This window comes from Gouania willdenowi, chromosome 8 (genome assembly GCF_900634775.1).
Source record: "Gouania willdenowi chromosome 8, fGouWil2.1, whole genome shotgun sequence".
Classification (NCBI taxonomy): domain Eukaryota; kingdom Metazoa; phylum Chordata; class Actinopteri; order Blenniiformes; family Gobiesocidae; genus Gouania; species Gouania willdenowi.
The window spans coordinates 17,169,284-17,188,729 of record NC_041051.1 but is presented as its reverse complement, the minus strand read 5'-3'; the positions used below and the strand labels follow the sequence as shown (position 1 = coordinate 17,188,729).

Here is a 19,446-nt window from a genome sequence, read left to right as displayed (position 1 = left end):
CCGTCAGCTAAAACAAATGTACAAAAGAGAGGAGGCCCTGCTTGTGTCACTCAAACACAAAAGCTCCTCTCGCAGCCATGATGATGTTTTATTGTGGCAATATTGATACAAATGATATAAAGCACATTGTAGAGGCACGTTTGGTTTATAACGTGTACTTATAGTATATTTCTTCGGTCGGTGTGGCGTTAACTGTTAATGAAGGCTGTTAGACATGTAGTAGCAGAACTGTGGTTTTATAAAATCAGCTACTTTTTAAAGTTTAGTCTGTGGTTTGTTTCATATCAGAGTGATTTATTACCACGTCTTAGTCAAAAGGGTTTTTTTGTTCTCTGCATTTTCCACTTTAATGGCCTTGCTCGCTGAAATTTTTTTCAGGGTTTAATGGTTTCCCAGTGAAAAATCAATGTTAAATACCAACAGACAGTGGTTCAAAAATGCAGCAGCAGCAGCGTGGCGTGGCGTGAATGACAGAGGATTGCTGTCCTTTTAAAGTTCCTTTTTGTGGTGTTGTTTTTCTAATTTTTAATTTAGAGCAAGAATTTCAACATTTGTGTTCACATATGTCAGTCCTTGTAGGATCTTCACTTGTATTTCCTTGATTTTGTGACTAATTGTTTTTTAATTTGGGGAAATTTTGGGGAATAATTTGAGGAAAATTACAGAATCTCATTTTAGCATAATGAGATGAAAACCGATTACCATCATGCGATGTAAAGCAAGAGAAAACTGTGAGCCATGCAGATATAATAGAGTTTTGTTATAGTGATGTGTTTGGAGGAGCTGAAATAATCACAACTTCATTATTTAGTCATTTTTTTACACAATAATTTATGTTTTCTCTGTCATTATTACTTCCTCTTGCTGTGTGATGTAGAGATTTTGGGGCAGGATAGTTATTTTTGAAAGTGGACATGAGAAGGGCAAAAGATTGGAGGTGGGTTGGTTGTGGTGGAAAGTTTGGGAGCTGTAAATTTCCAGCTAGGATTCAGTCCCAGTAGGTAAAGCGTGGTGGAAACTACAGTATATGTTTGTTCGACTTGATGATGCCGTGTGTGGCCCGCCACCCTGTCATTTGTAACCCCCCACCTGGCACCCAAAGAGGTGTAGCCCACCGACCTAAATCCTTCTGCCGTCTATAGTACCTCATCCCCGTTTTTAAGGTAAAGAATTCAATGTGTCCTTTCCTCTCCTGTAGCGCAGACCTAAATCTTAAAACAACCACAGCATTGTTCTCAGGGCAGGCGAATTGGCAAGTCATGCCAGCGAATGCCTCCAAACCACAGGCAACAGATAATTAGCATTCAAAACAGTGCATGCTCTTTTCTGACCTTAAAATTCACTCCACACTGTTGCTGTCTTTGCTTTGCCATTTATTTCTGATTATTTTTCTCTTCTTAAATCTGCATTTCTCCCTTTTTCAACCTAAATGAAATTGTTCTTCGTGTCTCACTTTAGCTCCCTCATCTCAACTGGCTCCAGATCTGGAACAAGCCCGGCCAGAGTCCAGTGGAGAAGAGGAGCTGCAGCTGCAGCTGGCGTTGGCCATGAGCCGAGAAGAAAGTGAAAAGGTACGTCTAACAGTGACCCCACTCTCACTGCCACACACATTTACGCACAAACACCCTCCATTAACCACACGAGCCTGGAAGAGAGAGGCTTCTTCTCAGCTGCACTACTGCTGAGATCTGTGCTTTATTACAGTGTAAGTGCATCCTGGCCTAATGCTTTCATACAGATGGTTTTACTTGGTTACTTCTGGGCCAGCATTTATTACCAGAAGGGACTCATAGAAAGTGATGTCATCAACTCAGTCTTTGTTGTCATTGATAATGGCCTTGTGGCCAATCGGTGTGAGCAGAGACGGAGCAGTGAGACAGGATGTGTGCATTGATCTACTTATTCCCAGTCGACCCATGGCACAGAGGAAGGGCAGCTGCAGGATTCCGAGGTGTCTGGTGTCTGACGCTGTAGTTTATTTTCTTCTACTAGAATCAAGCCAGTACACTGTGAATCCAATCAGGGATGTCCAAGTCATTACTGGTCACTGTTTCTGATCAGATACTTGGTTTTTGGCTTGTTCCTGTTTTTCTTCCTCCGATACGTACACTTTCCTTTGGTTTAGTAAACAATGCAACTGTATGATGTGTGTTGGGAAACTCTAAAGCCCCACCTAGTATTAGGTTTATTTATCCAGGCTATCCCTGTTTTGGATCTAAATGTTAGCTCACTGGGACATTACTCATTGTAAATCATCACCCACAGAGTGAGTCTCCAAATGATCACCAGGTTCCCCATGGTCATGAAATTCCTGGAAAAGTTATGGAATTTGAAAAAAAAAAAAAAACGATTTTCCAGCTTGAAAAGTCATGGATAATTTAATTTAATTTAACTGTTTTAGAAAAGTTTTGGAAATATAGCCTATTTTATTTTAATGTTTAAAATATATTTAACCCCAAAGATGTTGAGCATTATCTCAAAGGGAAAGTGCTGCATATCGGCAGCATCATTGAGCGAGAATGGCGAGATTGTGCAAATTCTTTCTCCAGATAAGTTAGTTTGAGACGAGCCTGGGAGTATCAGTGGTCGGAATGGTATATCAAACTTTTAGAAATGCACTGAATATGTGCATTCAATGTAACGTGGCTGAAGAGAGCCCTGGCCATGCTGGATATAAATTAGTACACGGGAAAGGCCTGCTCAGTTTTGCGCTCTAATGGTCTTGAATAGATCTTTGGTTAAATATTTTGGGAAAAGTTTTGAAAAATCTTAGTGAAAAAAAGTGTGGGAACCAAGGATCGCTCTGTGCGAGAGAATCATTCTTTTTTTACGTCTCCCTTTGATGAGTCTTTGTCCTAATCCTCACTGCTTGACTCTAGCTCCCCCCTACAGTGGATATTGATGAACAGACCCAGCTCCAGATTGCAATGAGTCTCAGCAAGGAGGATGCCCAAAAGGTACAAGCATGACGGGACTAACCATGACTTTTCCGTTACATCCCCTTCCCTTGTAGCACATCCTGTTCTGTGCACTAAAACCATCTCACAGCCTAACAATGTTTTCCTTCGGGGGAAAAACCCAACACATCCAGGTCATATCTGAGTCACAGTCAATCATTCACCAACCTTTCCCTGCAAAAGATTAACCTTCTTGTTACTCTCTCTGGATATTAACAGGTTGTGGCTTCAAGTTTTCTGTTTTTACTCATTGCATTTCTCTCCTTTGTCCAGTTGTGTGAGACATGCACCTCTGACCCTATGGCCTGGTGCTCATTTCTTTGGGCAAACCAGAGAAAAGCAAAAACGCTGACTAATTGGGACAGCTGTGTACTTAAATATACTATTTAATTATAGAATGTTTAAATTCACCTCAAACTCACGCTTCCTGTTTTATGTCCCCAGCCTGTCCAACAAGCACCTGCTGTCAGTGCGAATATGGACGAGGACACGCAGCTTCAGTTAGCTCTAAGCCTGAGCAAAGAGGAGCACCAGCAGGTACAACCTTCAGGAGTCAGTGGAGTGAATGTTTAGCTTGTTAGCTGCTGTTCTGCAATGGAGATTATAGAGAAAAGAACATTCCTGCATCTGTATTCAAGCACCAGGGATTGAATACAACATTGAAATATAGGATAGATGTCTGAAAAGATGATAGCTGCTGCAATTACGTCAACTAACCAATAGCAATGAACAGGAACATAAAACAACAACAACAGGAAAGTTGTTGTTGATGCATTGGTCATCATTTAACTCATTCACTGCCATTGATGTAAATATACGTCATTTCAAATCCAAGGCCAAAACATGGTAAGGAAACCATACAACCCTGACCCAGATAGCAAAACAATAATAATTTTGCCATCAAAAGCCTGGTCACAGTGTTGTTTTTGTAGTTTTATAGAAGGAATCCAATTTTCAGATGTTTGAGGTGTCATTAAAGCAAAAAAAAAATAGCCTAAAAAGTCGCTGACAGGTTTTTTCAGAAAAAGCCTTTTTCTCAGCTTGCTTTTTCCTCAGAAACTGCCGTTTTGTGTGAAACTACCCATATTAAGCTGCTCTAAAATGGCAGGCAGTGAGGGGGGTAGCTGTTCTGAAAATGGCTGGCAGTGAATGAGTTAAAAGTGAGACAGGAAAGCATCCACATTCTGTTTTCTTCTTTTTTTCGATTTCTTTACATACAAAAATTGACCCAAAGTCATGGACAGATCTTGGGTCAATGTTTTTGAAGGAATTATTTAATTTGAGCCACTTAAAAAGAAATACAACCAAAAGACACAACATTTTTTCAAGACATTTGTTTGTCCTGTAGTGATGGTTCAATTGCTACACACAGGAACAAGGTTGTCAAATCTGGTTTTATGTCCAATTTCCTCCAATGGTCCAAAAACATCTCTATCAGACTCATTGCATTGGAAATGACTGTTGGACAGAATAAATGTTATGCTCTATATATACGGTTCAACTTTAGCTGCGCAAAAACTGTCAAACAAAACTGAAATGCCTAAGAGCACTTTATGAATATCAAATTATTATTTATTATTTGATTATTTACTCTATCATTATTATTTGCTTACAGCTTTGATGACGTTTTTGCCATTGAAAATGTGATTTCTATACAGCTCAAATGTGTGAAAACTTGAAAGATTGAAAAATATTTAAATTTCACATTTTTCTTACAGATTGTACATAAATAAGGTGGTGTCTTCTGTCTAGAATAAAAACGATAGTCGTTTTTGCTTTATTATTTTACGCCTTTTGTAACTCCGCCTTCTGTGTCTCTTCTGTCCAACATGTCGTTGCACAACAGCACCGCATAGAGACATTAAGATCATAAAAGACAAAGATGTTCTACACCAGAGTATAGCGAAACAGCTAGTTTACATCTGTAGTCCCTGGTTACCTGTATAAAACATACAAAAACAATGGTAAAAAATGTACAAGAACAATCAATAAAGAACACTCATAATACGCACTCTCACTGACACTGACCCACGCACAGACATGAACAGCATCATACCTGTACATTATCCAATCCAATCCAATCCACTTTATTTATATAGCACATTTAAACAACAAAACGTTTCCAAAGTGCTGAACATGCGACCACAACAATAAAACCAAAACAATACAAATGAGCTCTGCCACTAAATGAGTATAAAACAATAAATAAAAATAAAACAGTTTAAAAAAATAAATATAAATAAAAACACATTAAAAAACTATAAATAAGAATAAAACTCAAAAACATAAAATAAAAGACACAGAGGACCACACAACTTACGCGGTGCTAAAAGCCAGAGAATAAAAGTGAGTTTTGAGACGAGATTTAAAACACTCCACGGTGGGGGCCGTACGGATGTGGAGGGGCAGAGCGTTCCACAGCTTAGGGCCGACAACGGAAAACGCTCTGTCCCCTTTAGTTTTACGGTTCGCCTTCGGAACCACGAGCTGGAGCTGGCCCTCAGACCTCAAAGCGCGCGGGGGTCGGTAAATTTGGATGAGGTCTGTGATATACTGAGGGGCCAGTCCATTCCAAGCTTTAAAAACAAACAATAAAATTTTAAAATCAATTCTAAATTTAACAGGGAGCCAATGCAAAGAAGCAAGGATTGGGGTGATGTGTTCACGCTTTTTGGTCTCTGTTAAAAGTCGTGCCGCTGCGTTCTGGACTAACTGCAAGCGGTAAAGTGCCTTTTGGCTGATGCCCGAGTAAAGTGCGTTGCAGTAGTCCAGACGGCTTGAAATAAAAGCGTGCACGACTTGTTCAAAGAGATTAAATGATAAAAAAGGCTTAACTTTGGATAAAAGACGAAGATGATAAAAACCCGATTTTAAAACGCCATTGATCTGTTTATCAAATTTAAAATCACTGTCTATGGTTACGCCAAGGCTGGTGACTTTGGGATGCAAATACTTTTGGAGTGATCCCAAGTCTGCGAGGGTACATCCAAATGCCATTATTTCTGTTTTTCCCTCATTCAGTTTTAAAAAATTCTGGGCTAACCAAGCCTTGACGTCACCCAGACAGTGGAGCAGGGGTGACAGGGGGCTGTGGTCATTCTTTGCAATGGGCATGTAAATTTGACAGTCATCTGCGTAGAAATGGTAAGACATGCCATGTTTCTTAAAAATCTCTCCAAGTGGGAGGAGATATATCGCAAAAAGAATGGGACCCAGGATAGATCCCTGGGGGACTCCACAGTGAAGTGGGGCATAAGATGAAGTGGAGTCCCCCAGCCTGACGGAGAATGACCTCTCCGACAGGTAGGACCTAAACCACTCCAACGCGGTCCCCCTGACACCCACGCGATCTCTTAGGCGATCTAAAAGAATTGTGTGGTCGACTGTGTCAAAAGCAGCCGTCAAGTCTAAAAGCACTAAAATGGCAGAACCTCCAGAATCAGTCATTAAAAACAGGTCATTAAAAACTTTTAAAAGTGCAGATTCAGTACTGTGCAAAGCTTTGTAGCCTGACTGATATGGGTCTAAAGTGCCATTTTCATCTAAAAAAGGTTGCAACTGGGCAAAAACGCATTTCTCTAAAATTTTCGATACCAATGGTATTACATTACATACACACCTCTCATTTACAGCAACACACCTGGACAATACATTCTCTCATTCTGTCATTATTTATAAACACTAACCACAAGTTCATGACAGTACATTTTATAAAATGTTTGTGCTGCAGTCATTGGCTGCAATATTCCTGAAATGAAAGCGAAGCCATGTGTCATGAATATGGCATGATGTTACATATGTGAATTTAGCCCATAGCCATCATGCTCAAAGGCATTCATGTGTTGTCATGTATTCACAGGAACAACTCAGTCGCCAAGGAGACGAGTCGCTGCTCCAGAAAGCTTTGGAGGAGAGCAAACGGGAAATGGAGTCCAAAGGCGGAGTACGGAAAATCTATTAAGTGCATGAATACACATTTAGAAGAAATATTTCGAGTAAAAACCCATTGATAGCTGTTTATCTGACATCCGATCAGAACTTGGCGTTACCCAGCCTTGGTTTTACTGGTTAATTGTGGTTACAGCAGAGTTAACGTAGAATAACTTGGAAAAGGCAGTCACCATAACTCCATCGCTGACATAACCAAAAGAACTACAATTCCCTACATCCCTTACAGACGACATTATTCATCCAACTCTTTCAATTCACCACTTATTAAAGTGACAGTGGGCTGCCAGGACAGGATGAAGTGGCTTCAAAATGATGAAAAAGTCTCCCAAAAATCTTACTGCCACTGTGCCACTTTCACAAATGTTTGCACCACAGCGCCCAGGGTTGGAGTCAATTATAATTGTATTCAAGTAATTGTTAACTAATTACAATTATGGCGTAATTATAATTGTAATTTTAAAAATCTATTGCTGTTGTCATCGTAATGAAATTGTAATTGAGTTCAGATAATTGCCTTTGTAATTGTAATTGCCACAAAAATTTGATAAAAATTGTCAATTATAATTTAATGCAAAACTGGTGAACCATGTTGCAGTTCTATGTAAGGCAAGGCAAGGCAAATTTATTTGTATAGCGCATTTCATACTCAAGGCAACTCAATGTGCTTTACATGATAAAACATTCAATTGTTTAAAATCAATAAGAACATTTAAAATCATCAGTAAAATCAATTAAAATCATCAGTGTAAAGTTCTACACATAGTGTAGTGAACAATTATTAAAATATGATTCAAGATCAAGTTTTCCTACATTTTGCCATTTAAAGAATATATAAATTTAGGGGTATATTGACAAAAAAAATGGTCAGACGCCCACACCAAAAATACTAAAACCAATATTTTCATTGATTAGGAAGCTTAAAAAGGTAGGGAATATTTTTTGGTGTATTTTACAGCTGATTTAAGACATGGGTCAAACTGATTCATTTTCACAAAAGATGCTAACAGACAGCTAACACAAGAGGAAGGATAATGAATGAATGCTTAATTGAGAATTTTAGTCATTGAGAACGTAATTGAAATTGACTTTCTGACGATAAAAAAACAATTGTAATTTATTTGTAATGAGAAAAAATGGTGGTCACTGTAATCGTAATTTAGTTGTAATTGAACATGGGGAATTGAAAACGTAATTGTAACTGAAATATGTAATTGACCCCAACCCTGATAGTGCCCCAGTGTGACCAATTTGGTATTGCACCTGTGAGATAGTGATACAAAAAGTGATGCATCATATGCCTCAGTACTACGTTAAATACTATAATCTGACATGTTTCTTCCTTTTTTTTTTTATATTATCAGACGGCTTTTATGGATTTGGTGGATGTTTTTGCAGTGCCAGTAGATCCACCATCGAGGGACCATCGCTGGAATAACGCTGCTAACCAGGGAGTTGCTGGTGCTGCGGGCACTGACCCCTGGGACCCATTTGGTGAGCCTTTGGTTAGGTTTGTTAATCAGGAGTTACCTGGAGACATGCACCAGTAAAACAAGAAGCATGATTTCAAATCATCATCCACACTTCATTATTCCCATTGGACGTGTGCCCTCAAACTTTGATTTAATGTGTTTAAAGAAAATAGCCGCCACGCTCCAAGAGCTGAGTCCCCATGGATGGTCCCTCCAACCTCGAACAGCCCTCCTCCACCCTGGGAGCCCCCGGCACACCCCTGGGATTCACCACAGACTAATGTTCCTACCCTCAACTCTGCAGGCCGAGCCTGGGATTTCCAAGCAAATACAGGTTAAAGCTGACACATGTTGCAAAAACTGTTATTTTTTTTAATATTTTTTTTTAAAAACAACAACAAAAATTTTTTTTTTCTTGTTTTAGCCTCTTCAGGAGTCGATCCTTTCTCTGCACCATTAGAAAGAACAGCTATCAGGGAATCATCTCCCAGGACTGTGAGCCCATCAGGTAAATAACACTGTCGTGGCTGTGTTTCTCCTCAGTTTGTCCCACATGCATAGCATTTATTTTCTAATGTGGCTTCTTCGTTGCCAGATGGAGATTTGTATGATGAAGCCATGGATGGTGGTCAGATAAATGTCAATGGTCGAGGTGAGAGCAGTCCGGAGCTCTTTGACCTTTCCCGCCTCGGAGAGAGCCTGGCTGCCCCCGGGCCTCGCACGTGTCGAACACCTGAAGCCTTTCTGGATCCTGCAGCTGCTTCTTTGATCAACTTGGACGCTTTGATCCCAGTAAACCCCTCGACTAAGAACCAGAACCCATTTTTATCAGGTACTGGCAGTAAATTGTGCACTTCTTCCACTGCTACTCTAGATGTAACAGGGTCTAATTACAATACAGATGCTATAGCTTGTGTGAAAAGTCATTACTATGGAAAATGAGTCATATTTAAATAAGGCGTTATGCCAATGCATCTAGACGGTTATAACATTTAGCAACATATCTTTTATTGTGGTTTCATTGCCTGTTGGACATGCTTTTGCCTTCACAGCTGCGTTAAATTTTGGTTCCTTAGATAAGACAAGTGATTCAAACATCAGTCCATAAAGCAGCGTCACACTAATATTGCAGCCAGGGTACAGGATATCTCGTTCCACTAAGGTGCTTTACTTGCATTATCAACTATCAACTATTATTGTTTTAAAAAAAATAGTTTGAGCTGATTTAAGCACTGGGACATAGAGCCATCCAGTATCAGCTGTTTTTACGGGTGTGAGTGGCCACTCTAATCTGTTAAGGTCACGAAGTTAAAGCTGCTGGAGACAGTTTTTAAAAAAATAAAAAACAAGACATAGTGTTGTCTAAATAAATAATAAATAAATCAAAAAATCAAAAACAATTTTCTAGAAAAAACATGTAAGTAAGTAAAATGTATTTGTATAGCGCTTCTCACAGACAATAGTCACAAAGTGCTTCACAGTAGTAAAATAAATAAAGTAGATAAGTATGAGAGTATGTAATCAAGTAGAAAGTATCACAATACACAGTGACTAAAATGCTTGCTGAAACAAGTACCAGTAGGATTTTAGGTGCTTTTTGAAGGCATCCACTGAGTATGTATGTATAATGTAAACACTACATTATGACAAAGTATTTTTCCTTCATTCTTACAGTGATTTCTTGTTTGCCCCCAAAAACGACTTCCTAACACATGTTTTTATTAAGCATGTCCCGATCCGATATTGATATCGGATATCGGTCCGATATCAGCCAGAAAACTAATATCGGATTTTATCGGACTACATCTAAAATCTCCGATATAAGCGCTCCGATATGTTTTTGTTGTTTTTGTCTCCGCCCTCAGTTGTTACCACCATAGACTGACAGTAAAAAAAAAAACTGAAGTGAACTTCAATTGTTCTATGTTTGAGTAACATCACTTGATCAAGCCTTTTCTAACATTCCACACTACAAAATAAGAAATAAAAGTACGTATGATTCGTGCTGATATAGTATCGATATCGACCAATACTCAAGGCCGCAATATCGATACTGTATCGAAAGTGAAAAACTTGTATCGGGACATCCCTAGTTTTCATGGACTAATCACGGTAAGAATAAAGTAAAAACCCATCTATATAAAAAATGTACAGAGTACTGATATATCCTACTCAAGTAGAAGTACTGTTACTTGATTGAAATTGTACTCAATTACATGTACAATTAAGTCATACATAAAATACTCAAGTACAAGTAAAAAGTAGCTCAATTAAATAGTACTCAAAGTAAAAATGACTAGTTATGAACCGCCAGCTACAGTATATACCGCTCCAGCTTGCACTGTTGCAGGTACAAAGCCACGGTCACGTGAAGCACCGGTGCGTCCGTTCATCGACTCAGGAGGTGGGGCAGTATTGCCAACTCCTCAGTAAGGAAAGTAGCTATTGGCTAAAGGATGTCACTGCTGTAGATTTTACGCAGCTTTCAACCATGACTACCAGTCAACATTGAACTGTTCTGTAAAGCTTCAATTAAGAAATAATTTGTTATTATTTTATGAACTGTATCATTTCAGTCCAAATAAATTCGACATTGAACACCTTTGAACCAAGCAGCTGCCATGTTGAAAGTCTCAAGTCAATCTGAGCCTGATTCGCAGAGATATTTGAGGAACCGACAGACAGACAGACACAGACAGACAACAGACAGAGAGATTCCTTGCTTTATAGATAGATAGATATTTTAAAAAGTACAATTACCCATAAAAGCATTACATGGACGTGAGTACTTGTAATCCATTACTTTCACCTCTGTTGATACTCTTCATTTTGTCTCTTGATTGTACAGGCACCAACACCCCGTCAGTCACTAACCCATTCCAAACCGAGCAGCCAAAGCTAAGCCTGAATCAGATGAGCTTCACCTCCACAGCTGCCCCCCACAGCTCTTCTCTTCCATACAGCGCCTCCCTGCCCTTACCCACAAACCAACAGGTTGCCAGTCTTCCGTCTTCGCTCACTCATCCTACCCAGCCGGGCGTGGAATTGCCAGGAATACTCCCTGAGCCCTTGTTGCCATTCTCTTTTGGCAGCACGCAGGGATCTGAGGATGCTCAGAGCATCCAGAACCCTTTCTTATGAGGACCAAAACGTTGTTGAACTAAGGGATGGACGCTGTCTTACGTCATAAAAGATCACTTACAGCATTGAACCATGCTGCTGCACATGAGGGCTTGAATAAAAAATACCTTCCTCCTTGTTTTTATAATATTGTACCATAACTGGTTAACTGATTTGAGCTGGTTTTGTCTTGCATTGCAACTCCTATTGACTCCTACTCTCCTAACAAAGCACAGTAAAAAGGCATTAGAGTAATACTGCATTTTTCTTATACACTACATTTCCTAAAGGGAATATGTTACTTCATGAATTCTGGTACAAACTAAACAAAAGCACAGGATTAACTTCATCTGGGACAGTATGAGATGGTTCAGTTGGTCACTGCTGGTGAAATGTGCTCTGTAGCCTGAAAACACCCTTTTCTGTGAAAGTAAATGTGCTTATACTAAAAGACTTGTCCAGTGCCTGACATTTCGCTCCATTAAAACCAGTTAGATATGTGACTACTGCTCATGTATTATCAGGTGACATTTATTGACATTAAATGCTGAAACTATATTTTAAAGGGACGATGATTAATAAGCATTAAAGACTGCGTGAACCACTTTAATCATTTGCGATGTGAACCACTGCCTCCTATCAAATATACGTTCATATACACATACACAACTGTTTCACTTTTTACTATTTCTACTTATATGAAACCATTTTAGTCAGGACAAGTACAAAGCATTGGTACATTGTGCACCCCCTTGTGGTGGGATAAGAACAGCAAAAAAAAAAAAACTAAAACAAATATAAACATATTTTCTTTTACTTGGATATGACTGCTTAAGCATAAACTTGCATTTTAATGTTATATGATAATAGAAAATGGTTTATAAAGGTTTTTCACACGTAACATTGAAAGCAAGTTTTGAGGGTTACATGTACAACCTGGGGTACCATAATAACTTAATTTATCGCTGGTGTCTTACATTTATGAGTAGGTCTGACTGCAAGCTGAAAAACTAAATACAACTTTCAAACTGTCATTGACAAATATTATGTTTCTAACAAGAGAAAAAAGACATCAGATAATTAACCTAAATCCAGAAATTGATGAATCTGCAGTGGTCAGGATGTACTATATGTGATCCTCATACACTGAAATAACACTGGTTTGATCCGACTAAAGGTTTTTTATCATAGCTCAAACTGATGAAGTCTATCCTGATTTAAAAAAAAAAAAAAAAGAATATATTGTAAAATGCATCACATTTCTTCTTTTCACATAATACTGGTCAGGTGGTTGTCATGTTTAGACTCACTTGTGTATCTTCTTGAATCTTAATTTAATTACACGGTTTACATCTGTTCCGGTAACTTCATTTAGTGTAAAAACAAGTTCTTAAAGGCAGTGAAATCATTCTGTTTAGAAAATGAGAAGCAAAAATACCTTTATTTTGATGGTCTTACAAACACCATTATCCCCTGTTATCTTTCTTTACAATTACAATTTATGGTCCCAAACAGATAAACACTGATGTTACTGTTCAGAAGGCTTAAATCCATTCTACATCAGATGTTCATCATTTCACTACAGCAGACTCCAGCCAGCTCATCACCTCTCCAAGTCCGTCTCCAGAGCGAGCGCTGACTTCCAGTATTGTGATTGGCTGAGTAGCAGATGCAATGATGTCATCCATCCTAAACAATGACTTGATCTCAGTAGAGCTCATGATGCAAGGCATATCCCTGGAAAAAAATATTCAAATAAAAATCAACGAGAATATGAAAATAGAATAGAAACCAATGTTTGCTGTAAGTGGGGTCACCTCTTGTTAAAAATAATAAGCACAGAAGCATGACGCAGTGGCTCAGCAGAGAGAACAGACAGCAGCTGGATACAGGAAGAGGATATCTGAGCAATGTTGGCAGAATCTACCAGGAACTACAACAAAAAGCAAACAAATAATTAGATATGTCAAGAAAACAAAAACTATGCAGGTTGCTTTTGATTTTTAAAAATGAAATATAAATAATGCAAAGCCCCTACAATAACAGAGGAGCAGTCTTTGAAGTAGCTTGGCCATATTGGACCCATGCACCCTCCCAGCTCTCTCACAGTCACCTTCTTCTTTTTCAGAGTGAGATCTGTCAGATTGGTGCCAACCTGTGGGGATTAAGGGCTCTGCAGTAAACAATAATCTGTGTCACAAATATTGATGTCCTTAAATCCTACTTGTATAGGTATACTTACAGTGGGAAGTGTAGAAGGAGGAGCCTCCAGCTCATCTGAATTATTCAAACTAAACTGTAAATAGATGTACTCAGAAAAATAAGCAGTGCTCTAACAGTTATTTTATAAATTTAAATTCTGATATATGAAAATAAGGCTGGTATTATTTTTCTGCGTACACGCACAATACATGGAGAGACCTAACATTGGTCACAAATATTATTATTAGAAGCGTTTGTATGGGGAAATACAAAGTCATGAATACATATTATTTATCAATGAGCATCGATCTCGTCAGGTTACAAGGAAGATTACCATTGTTATTTAATAGAAGGGGAGGGAGTTTCTAAGTGAAACTTCTTCTCATTCCTTTTTCAAATATGCATTCAATGTCTTATTACTAATCTAAATACTTCTATTTTCCTTGTGTGGTTTTCATCTTGATCGATCAATAGTTACAAAAGGCTAACTATAATGCAAGTCAATGAGCAATACACCTGATTAGCTCCATCAATAATCATTAGTAAACAGCACACCCACAAAAATTAAACATTATGATGAAATAAAGGTCTAGATTGGTTCCTGATACAGGAACGTTAAGAATCTATAAACATTTGGAAGCAATATATAATTGTTCTTTTCAATGTGTAAGTGAATGGGGAGAAAAGTACTAGTAAACAGCATTGTAACATTTGCATTGCACTACATCAGGGAACACAGCGACAGCGTTAAAACCTGTTAGCTCTTAAAGCTAAATTAAAAGTCTGCTTTTTCTCCTCGTTAAATCGGAGCACTTGTTTTGAACAAAAGGATATTTTGTAGACGTTTGAGCAACAGCGTCTTTCCGACACCAGTAGCTCCGAGTAGTAAACACGAGTCTCCGCTGCTCATGTTTATTCTCCATCACAAACACGCTTAAAGTTGCTAAGCTAAGCAGCTAATAGTTAGCGCTTTAAATCACCATGACAACGCCCATGTGACCACCCGAGCTGCGATTCGATAAAAAAAGTGTCAATCAACAAAACTTATTTATGATTGGATATTTATCTGGCCTTCAGCCATACAGGAAAGCAGAATTACACCGTTGTTTTTGATTGGTTGAGGGGGCGGAAGCAAAGGACGGAAGCCGTTTGGAAACGCCCCTGAATGTGTCTAATGCGCATTTTTAACTTGAAATTCTGTAGGAGATACTGTGCAACTATGGAAGCCAAGCTAAAGAAGGAGCTGGGGACAAGCATGCTAAAGCCTACTGGTCATTCTGGAGGTGGATGCATCAGCGATGGACAGAGTTACGACACTGACAACGGGAGAATGTTTGTGAAGATAAACCACAAAAGCGAGGTGTTTACATGTCAGAGTTTAATCCAAGTTTAGTGACGCATCTCATTTTAGGGATTGGCAACTTTGTGAGTGTCAGACTGTGCTAAAGTGTATTTATTTTCACCCCGCATGTTTATACAGCATTTAGTGTTCGTGGAATAAACAAATACAGTGTAAAGCATGTTTGTTTTTTGGCAGTGGCTATCAGTACGGCTGCCGTATCAAATATATCGACATTCTATCCGTACGCAGCGCCCCTATTTGGCCAGTTTAGGTCACGTGATAGGTCAGTTTAGATCGCTTGACCAAGACTAAATCTCACCCTAACCCCTAAACATTGTTGCGATATTGGGTTATAATCAAACCCGCTACGTACTTGGACGTATTAATAGCACTGGGGGTTGTCCGTACGGCAAACGTACGAATACACACTTTTTTCTTCCTTTTTTTGTAATTTTTTGCGCCTGATATCAGAGTATCGCGTAATGTAGAAATGTGTGATGTTATTATGACTCCTATTTCTATTTGTTATTTGCAATTCAGGCTAAAAAGATGTTTGACGGAGAGATGGCCAGCTTGGAGGCTCTTATACGGACACAAACAGTGAAAGTCCCTGAGCCTGTGAAGGTGATCCAGCTTGATACTGGAGGATGTGTATTTGTACTGAAACACGTGGACATGAAAGGTTTGAGCAAGTAAGTAGTTATAGACTTTAACAGAACCACCACATATTTGTCATCAACTTGTGAATTTAATCAGAGATGTTCTATATAACTTGGCAGGTATTCTAAGCAGCTGGGGGAACAACTAGCTGATTTGCATCTTCACAATAAAAGACTGCTGGAAAAAATCAACAAAGAACAGCAGACAGTGGGTAATTTGCTTTATTTACTACATAACATATATATAGATATATGCACACAGTCATCCATTTATGTTAAATACAAATCATATGGCCTCTAATATATTTTTTAGATGAATTTGATCACTAATAATGTGCTGTTTGTGTGAAGGGAAAGAAGCTGGACAGTCAGAGGTGACTCCCGTGGAGAAGTTTGGCTTTGCTGTAACTACGTGCTGTGGATATCTTCCACTGGTAAAAACAAAAAACAACAACCTAAAACCAAACCCTTGGTGCATTCATTTTAAAAGTGGATACTTTTGCAAGATTATAAAAATGCCATCATTATTCAGGGTGAGGGTCAATTACATTTTTCAATTACAATTACATCTTCAATTATCCATTTTTCAATTACATGTGAATTATGATTGCAGTGACCATTATTTTTTCCAATTTAAAATTACAATATTTATTTTTCACCTGTAAGCCAATTACAATTACATTCTCAACTAGAAAAGCACTCGGAGAGCGCAGACCTCCGCCAAGCAAGCAGCTCAAGCTCAGCTCACACGCCCCGGTCACGGTAACATGGTATACTCAGGATTACCATGACTACCTGTCAACATTAAGCTGTGCTACCTTGACTCTGACTCTGAGAGAACCTATGACATCATCACAAGTTCCACAGACACACACACACACACACACACACAGAGGATAAAACATAACCTTATATTATATTATATTATATTTTCATTTAAATGTTCACCTGCACTACTCATCAATGCACTACTGCACTATTATCTTATTATTATTATTGTATTTTTATTTTATTTAATTATTATTATTATTATTATTATTACTATTATTATTATCTTGTTATTTTTATTTAGTTTGCACATATTAGTCTAACTACTCTTATATTTATGTTTATACTTCTTTTTTTATTTATTTTTCTTTATTCTAGTTGATTGTTATTATTTAATGTTACACTATCTGAGAGAGCACAGGTCACCAAGACAAATTCCTCGTGTGTATTCATACACTCTTGGTCAATAAAGTTGATTCTGATTCTGAGTCTGATTCTGATTCTTATCGCTCTTTGCGCTGTTATGGAAATCTTTGAGCATACACTATATGTCTGACATATCCAGAAAAGTAGATACTAAACAGGATTCCATTGGCACAAAACAAATAATTTTTTTTAACTACGTACAGTATGTGTAAGCTATAGAACTGTAACATATGTTCCACAGGTTTGCTTTTAATTGAATTGTAATTGACAGTTTTTATTAAAGAATTTCTATATCAATTACATTTACAAAGTCAGTTATCTGAACTCATTTACAATCAAATTATGAATACAACAGCAACAGACCTTTTCAATTACATATATAATCACATCATAACTAATTAATTATCAGTTACGCAATTACAATTATAATTGTCCACAACCCTGTTACTCACTGATTCTTTTTTCATACCTTAATAGGAAAATGAATGGCAAAACGACTGGGTGACATTCTACACTCAAAACAGGTTGCAGCACCAGCTTAACATGGTGGAGCAATCGTATGGCGATAGAGAGGCTAGAGAGCTGTGGTCCAAGCTACAGGTGCAGGTTCTCTTTGTGATGTGCTTTCTAAAGCCTGCGTGTGTGTTTGTGTTTGTGTTTGTGTGAGCTGACCATGTAAAATGGGTTTGTGTTATTTACAGCTGAAGATCCCTCAGTTCTTTGTTGATGTGGAGGTGGTCCCTGCACTCCTTCATGGAGACCTATGGGGAGGTAACGTCGCAGAGTGTGCAGATGGTCCCGTCATCTTTGACCCAGCTTCCTTCTACGGTCATTCCGAATTCGAGCTGAGTATTTCTGGGATGTTCGGAGGCTTCAATGACTTTTTTTACTCTGCTTACCATGAAAAGATTCCTAAAGCACCAGGATTTGAGAAGAGAAACCAGCTCTACCAACTCTTCCACTACCTGAACCACTGGAACCACTTTGGTGGTGGTTACAGAGGATCCTCTATAAGAATCATGAAGGACCTATTGAAATAACACTACTGCAATGCTCAATGTTAATCAACAGTAAAAAAAAATGAACCAAGCAGTGTTAAAATTAGTAGTGTAGATTAAAAATAATCACTTTTGGAACTAATGGATCAGGGAGAATTGAAAAACTGAAAATTGTCTTGCAGCACTTTACTTGTCAAAACAGAGTTAATGTATTTTAGCCTTCATCCCCAGAAACTTTGTTTTTAATATCATCTTTATTTGTGAAAAAGCTATCTGTGAAATCCTATTTTAACATTTCTATGAAAAATTTCATGTCCTTACATTCCACCCACATCATTGTATTCCTAATGTAGTTGTTTGGTTACCACAAGAACTAAACCTTGATAAAAAAATAAAAAAATAAATAAAATAAACAGCCTGGAGATTATCATAATGCATGTGTGAATACTAAATATTTTATTTTCATATAAGTATGCAAATTGCAAAACATTCCCTGACTGAAACAATAAAAAATTGTTAAACATTCTAAAGCAAACGTGCCTCATTTTCTGGTGTGATTAGAACACACACACACACACACGCTCATGAAAGCAGACTTTTCTTTATATGTTTTCATCGTTTTGTAAAATGTTTCCATGTACTGGCTGTTACTGAAAGTGAATAAAAAGTCAAGTTTGTCCAGGCATAGTTCTAACCGGTTTGACTTTTATACAAAACAATATAGTGTAGAATTTCACTTAGTGTATTTTCCTTATCTGATTGCCCAGACTGGCCCCCTAAATTGGCCTGTTTTGGCGTGTTTAATGCTTGTATGACAGATTTTATATGTGCTTTGCTAAAGTTGAACCTTGTCGCTTGCCGTAGTGAGGCTGTGGAGTTCCGCATCACCAACACCTGACCAACACATCCACTACTTGTGTTTTTTTTAATCAGATTTTAAACTTTGTTTTTGCTTCTGGGGTAATATTATTTTGACCGGAGACATCAATTCCTTTTAATTCTGTCTCCAGTCCATGTTTGTTCCATTGTCAATAGTGCTTTAAGGTAGTGATTGGCAGATGAAGCTTCATGAAGCTTTTTAGCTTTACCTCACATTAGTTCACTCCAGCGCAAAGCTTCATTTACAGGACAAGTAATGTATAGCAGGCAAATTAATCAGTTGACATCTATTTTGAAGTGTGTGGTATATTGCTGAAAAAAAGTATGTGAAATAAATGCTGGCATTATTATTAATATATATATATATATATATATATATATATATATATATATATATATATATATATATATATATATATATATATATATATTATAGTAGAGTGTAGTATAGTACGGCCAGTGAAAGGGATTGTATAACTTGTATAATTGTTATAAGTACTCCCTGGCACACAACAGACACTTTTGATTATATTATTTATTTATTTTTGAACATGTAAAAACATATAAAACATACACATAAAATAAAAGGAATGCCACAAAAAAGTTAGTTTCTAAAACGAGTCAAAACCATAAAATGAATCATATATATATGTTTAGAGGGCGTGGCCAGTCAGC

At 37.8% G+C, this 19,446-nt stretch overlaps 3 protein-coding genes across 12 annotated transcripts in view; 2 read left to right on the top strand and 1 right to left on the bottom strand.

Annotated features, from left to right (window-relative positions):
- The window catches only part of epn3a (epsin 3a), a 20,347-nt gene extending 8,232 nt beyond the window's left edge, over positions 1-12,115 (top strand). For 9 of the 10 annotated variants that reach the window (XM_028455352.1, XM_028455358.1, XM_028455350.1 and 6 more), the window contains 9 exons: positions 1,459-1,571; positions 2,880-2,957; positions 3,402-3,494; positions 6,817-6,900; positions 8,270-8,399; positions 8,544-8,711; positions 8,802-8,885; positions 8,973-9,209; positions 11,226-12,115. In XM_028455352.1, coding sequence (XP_028311153.1) covers positions 1,459-1,571; positions 2,880-2,957; positions 3,402-3,494; positions 6,817-6,900; positions 8,270-8,399; positions 8,544-8,711; positions 8,802-8,885; positions 8,973-9,209; positions 11,226-11,518 — 1,280 coding nt within the window. In that variant the 3' untranslated portion in view covers positions 11,519-12,115. The remainder of the gene's footprint in view (positions 1-1,458; positions 1,572-2,879; positions 2,958-3,401; positions 3,495-6,816; positions 6,901-8,269; positions 8,400-8,543; positions 8,712-8,801; positions 8,886-8,972; positions 9,210-11,225) is intronic. The other variant, XM_028455359.1, reaches the window with a different exon arrangement.
- Positions 12,116-12,910: 795 nt separating this feature from the next.
- Positions 12,911-14,675, bottom strand: arl16 (ADP-ribosylation factor-like 16). Its single transcript, XM_028455712.1, has 5 exons — positions 14,534-14,675; positions 13,740-13,795; positions 13,536-13,652; positions 13,315-13,430; positions 12,911-13,234 (listed from the first exon to the last, which is right to left on the bottom strand). Exons 1-5 carry the CDS (start codon positions 14,607-14,609, stop codon positions 13,069-13,071), a joined length of 531 nt encoding a protein of 176 aa, XP_028311513.1. The 5' UTR covers positions 14,610-14,675; the 3' UTR covers positions 12,911-13,068.
- Positions 14,676-14,834: 159 nt separating this feature from the next.
- fn3krp (fructosamine 3 kinase related protein) lies at positions 14,835-18,301 on the top strand. Its single transcript, XM_028455401.1, has 7 exons — positions 14,835-15,059; positions 15,582-15,733; positions 15,821-15,912; positions 16,052-16,134; positions 17,372-17,494; positions 17,596-17,999; positions 18,191-18,301. The coding sequence occupies exons 1-6, from the start codon at positions 14,865-14,867 to the stop codon at positions 17,932-17,934; spliced, it is 984 nt and encodes a 327-aa protein (XP_028311202.1). The 5' UTR covers positions 14,835-14,864; the 3' UTR covers positions 17,935-17,999; positions 18,191-18,301.
- Positions 18,302-19,446: the final 1,145 nt, after the last annotated feature.